Below are 4879 nucleotides of genomic sequence, written 5' to 3'. Positions count from 1 at the left end.
GGTGAGTGTATGTATATATATGCATATGTACAGTATGTATGTATGCGATTTTACTGAATTATTTGAATGTGTAAATATATGTATTTATCTTAACCCTGTTTTTAAAAGGTCCAGCTCCTGCTAGCAGTGGGATTAATGGGCAAGGTAAGTGTTTATTTTTCAGCTTTGTATTTTGTTATAAAATTATCAAAATTAGTATTTCAAAATTTTTATTAGTGGAGTCTAAATCATTTACCAAATGAGGGTAACAAACATCAAAATGCAAACTGTTGTTAAAGCCTTTTGGTCTTCACAAATTTTATGCARTTTTTCTGTTTGCAGTCTATACAAATGGTTCTCAAAATGCACCCCTTATCAATGGTAAGTATATTTTCAGTGTAATTTAATTCAATTTATTGTATTTATATTTTTAMTGAGGTAAGATTTATCGTGATGCATTTAGTTTTAAGAAGTTAGCTAACCACAAAGAGCATTGTTAACCAAGTCATTCACCATTTTGTGAAAACAATACGATGGAGACGTTCTTCACACATTTATTGTGTTCGGCTCAAAGTCAACACAGCTGAGTTCCAGGCCTCTCCAGGTTCATTCATTCACTGTTGAAATGAATCATATGAATAATGAACTCGTTCTGTTTTGTGATTTATATGAAGACTTTAAGGTTTTTCAAACAAAATAACATTTCTAATGAGCATTTTAAAGAGATGGAAGATTATTCAGCACACATGATGAAATCCTTCATAATTACTGACGTAATCTGTTTTCACAGGATCTTCAAGTGGAAATAATCCGCAAACCAAACCAGGTAACATTTTTCTGATTCATTGAAGACAGTTGCTAGTCATTTTTTGACTCTTTAGGCATCTGAGCAGYGGGTGATTATTGAACAGAAATAATTTGTGCTATGGCTTCAGATGTTCTTACAATTTTCTAAAATTGTAGTCCCTCAATATAACCAACATTACAAATGTGCAAGACTGCAGATAAACTTCCAACAAGCAGGTTAAACCACTAAGGTGTGTACGCTGGTGAAGATTGTTAGTCTTCCAGGTCATGATCAATCAAAAAAGGCTTAAGAAACAAAACAACTGCACTTCTATTCTAAAAATGAAAACGTTTCACTTCATGTCTAAGAAGCTTTTTCAATTCAGGATGTCTGGAGTAGTGTGGAGTTCCAAGCTCCAACGTCTTCAGCGTCAGAATAGAAGTCCAGTTGTTGAGTTTTAAAACATTTTTTTGGATGTTGTGTAGCTGTGACTGAACCTCTCAACAAGGCTAAGATGCCAAAGTATATTTTAACAACTGGCAGTGGCAGGTGGGTCTTGGTAAAATATATTTAGGTAATTCACATGTATGAATTTAACAGTGGATTCAGCTACTTAACTTGTTTGTTGCTATGTTATTTGTCTTGTAATATTAATACTCATCAAGTTTTCTATGACACACACTTAGGTTATTTATAATTTTCAATACAAACAATCAGACCTGAATGTTTTTCACAGGTTCAAGGGACAGCTACAGCAACGACGACTCTGGTGTCAGTTGTAAGTATTTCGGTGTAAAAAACTCATAGTAACTTTAGTTGTAAAAGTTCATGTCTTATTTTTAAAYTTGGAGGATAGTTTTAGGTTTTGTCTATAAAGAAAGACCAGCTTTCTTAAGCATATTTTGTAGCTAGTGCATGCCAGAGAGCATTGTACATTTCTGATGGTAATTGGGGAGTTATTTCCTTCAGTGGATCTTTAGGCCTTCCTTGATAGGATCATTTTTGTGCATTTAAAGTGACACTGCTTTTTATTCCAACAGCCAATAGCACCAGCGACCSTGACTCTCCACCTCTAAATGGTGATCAGATCAACGGGAACGAAGAAAGCGTGACGTTTCTGCCCCAAGACGTTTAGGGTCACTAAAATCAAATTAATGAGTTGAGCAAAGATTTGACCACAGGATAAACCACAAAATTACTTCAATTGATTTTATCTTAAAATAGCTGCTAACTTTTAAAACCCCCTTTTTTTTAGCTTTCTATAGTGGTTCTGTTGTTTTTTTAACATGAGTTAAGGGAAAAGTGTGTTGTTGTTTTTTKWATATTTGTAGTRTAGAGGTCACAAATGGCGGTGTTACTTGGATGATAAGGTTTCAGTTAGACTTTAGACAAGTTAATCAGAGATGTGAATTGATTTAATCTCTGGATGAACAGCTGGATTTCAAATGACAGAAGAATAAGTAGAAAAAGTCTTGAACAGGGCAGGTGTTTTTATTTTCAATTAGCTGTCATTTCAGTTAAAACGACATTTCAGTGATTAAAATAGGTGGGAGAAAATTTTCAAATTTTCAAAGAATGGTTTGTTTCTGTTCAGAATCTCCCACATGAATTTAAATACCGTATTTTTCAAACTATAAGCCGCACCCGCCATTTTTTTTAAAAAATCCGCGAACATTAACATATAAGCCACACCGGACTATAAGCCACACCCCCAACAAAAAAAAAAAAAAACCAGTACACCCAAATTTGCCGTCAAAAAAGTGAATTCAACGTCAAAACATAAAAAGCAAACCTTTAGGAATTAAAGTTCGGAGGAATACGGTTCATTTAACTGACCTTATTTTGGTAGTTTTCTTTAACAGTTTCTGGTCCAACAAAACGTCTCATTCATCGTCCTCCGGCGCACTGAAACCGTCAAAGTCCTCCTCTTCAGTGTCGGAGTTAAACAAGCTGAGAAAAGCTGCGTCACGCAGCAGTATCTGTTCAGTGTGTCGCTGTCCTCCCGGGGTAATGCTGGCTCTGAAGCTGTGGTGGCGCTCCATCATACGTCACTGCATGGGATTCCCTCCCCGGGGAGTGCAATGAGGGAAAAAAAAGTCAGCGGCTCTTCACTTAACGTTTGTCCACAAACTGGTCCTGGATTAAGCTCCAAAGTTTTTATCAGTCAGATTCCACTGTGAAAAATGTCTGTTTTATCCCCTTTTATGAGTTTTTGGCCATTGACTATCTTTAAATTGCTGCTTCCTGGTACAACAGTCGGCTCTGGAAGCAATCGCTTTTTTTCTTTTTTTTTTTCCTTTCTTTTTTTGAAGCAAGTGGTTGAAGCAAATGGAGCATAAGAGCCCCCTGGTGGCTGAAGAAAAAAATCCATGTATAAGCCGCACCTGTCTATAAGCCGCATGGTTCAAAGTTCAGGAAAAAAGTCGCGGCTTATAGTCCGAAAAATACGGTATATAAATATCTAAGTGGAACAGGTGCCACTAGTGGAGACTGGTTGTACCTTATAAACAAAGTATTTCTCAATAAAAACAAACACCAATGTTTTTAAACTTCATAAAATTAATATTTTTGAAGAACTGAATCTTCACCCTATTGGTCAGTGTTGGTCAATCATTTTGGTTACTGTGGTCCTTCACATTTTCTAAACTGCATTAGAGGAAACCTCAGTAAGCTGAAACGCTGTTTTAATACRTTTTATTGTCATGAATCAGCAGTTTCCTAGGTGTGACGTAAGAAATCAAATAGTCTTTCAAGGAAACATGTTTCAATAATATCAGTTTTGTAAAACTAAGAGAAAATAAGACAAGTCTGTTACCATGTGTGAAACTAACTTAATGCAAAGTTAGACAAATGGCTAGATTGAAATGATACTTAGGAAGACTTAAAGTGTAGAAACAAAGGTTTGTTTTAGGTCACAGTCAGTTCTGTAGAAAAGTCCAACAATAAGTCTGTTTTGTAGCAGATATTTTGAAAAGAAGATGGGTGTTGATGATTTAACGAGGGCTGCATTCTGTTGGTTATTTTAAACATTCACAGGAACAGATTGTTCTGCTTCACCTGTGATTTTGTTTTAGTTTTACCTTTATGTTGATTCCTGTTTTAAAATAGGACCGTTGGATCACTAAAAGGAATGTTTCATTTTATATGATGAAAATTCATTCTAGTAAAGCTTTGAAATGTATCAGCTGCCACAGGTTGAGGTCTGTTACTCATGAAGACAAAAACAACTCGTCGTACATACTTCTTTGAGTGGTTCACATTTAAAAGTGGTCCCATGATTTTTTTTATTAACTAGGTCAAACAAAGGCCTTATTATTTATTTTCGCGTTAGATGAAATTTAAAGGAGCTTGTCACAATCAGACTAAATCATAAGTCAGTTATGTTCAAAGTGCCATTTGTAGGAAATGAAACAAATATTTCTGAAGTTGAAAACTTATAGTTTGACTTTTTGAGATAGGGTTCAGAAGACTTGTGTAAAATAAATCTCTTAAAAACAAATAAGTTAAATTAAAGGAGTAAATTTTCTGTCATAAGTTTAGCCCTGTTACTGCTGATAATAACGTCAAAAGATAAAAACAAAGATACTGGAATGAGAAGATGATGTGGAGCGTTCACTGAGTGTTGTAAATTTAAGTCTTTAAGGTCCCTTTTACGGTTTCATATTTTTCAGTTTGATGTTAAAGSTAACATATCCTGCAAAATCCACTTTTTCATGTGTTAAATACATTTTGTTGTGGACTTGGAGTCTCTAGGAGGAGGAAAAGCTTAATTTAGTCTCTTTTGGTGCTACAGAGATATCTTTATTTTCTGTCCAGGTTAGATTTCGGACGTACCAACTACAATTTTCTAAAATCAGCTACTTGAGACACAGCTTAGAAAATGGGTGAAATTGGAGCTGGTAAAGTTAAAAGAAGAGGTATTCAGACCAAAGCATTGTAGTTTCACTTTAAAAAGACACAACTGAATGATTTAAATGTGAAAAGGGAATTTAAAAGCAGGATATGTCTACTTTAATTCATAAGGGCTACATTTCAGTTATAGAAAACATTTTTAATCCTTTGTTGTTGCTGAAAATAATTTTTAATCTTTTTTATAATAACATGTATGCATGT

The 4879-nt window shown here is 34.6% G+C and overlaps 1 protein-coding gene across 1 annotated transcript in view; it reads left to right on the top strand.

Moving 5' to 3' along the window:
• The window catches only part of LOC106528694 (class I histocompatibility antigen, F10 alpha chain), a gene marked incomplete at its 5' end in the record, with an annotated part of 8586 nt that extends 6133 nt beyond the window's left edge, over positions 1–2453 (top strand). The window contains 5 exon segments of the mRNA XM_014023927.1: positions 109–144; positions 322–360; positions 770–805; positions 1503–1544; positions 1807–2453. Of these exon segments, the coding sequence (XP_013879381.1) occupies positions 109–144; positions 322–360; positions 770–805; positions 1503–1544; positions 1807–1901 (248 nt within the window).
• Between the last annotated feature and the right edge of the window lie 2426 nt (positions 2454–4879).

The sequence above is a fragment of the Austrofundulus limnaeus genome, unplaced genomic scaffold (genome assembly GCF_001266775.1).
Source record: "Austrofundulus limnaeus strain Quisiro unplaced genomic scaffold, Austrofundulus_limnaeus-1.0 Scaffold397, whole genome shotgun sequence".
NCBI classification, from domain to species: Eukaryota; Metazoa; Chordata; class Actinopteri; order Cyprinodontiformes; family Rivulidae; genus Austrofundulus; species Austrofundulus limnaeus.
This window is presented reverse-complemented; position numbering and strand designations above follow the sequence as displayed.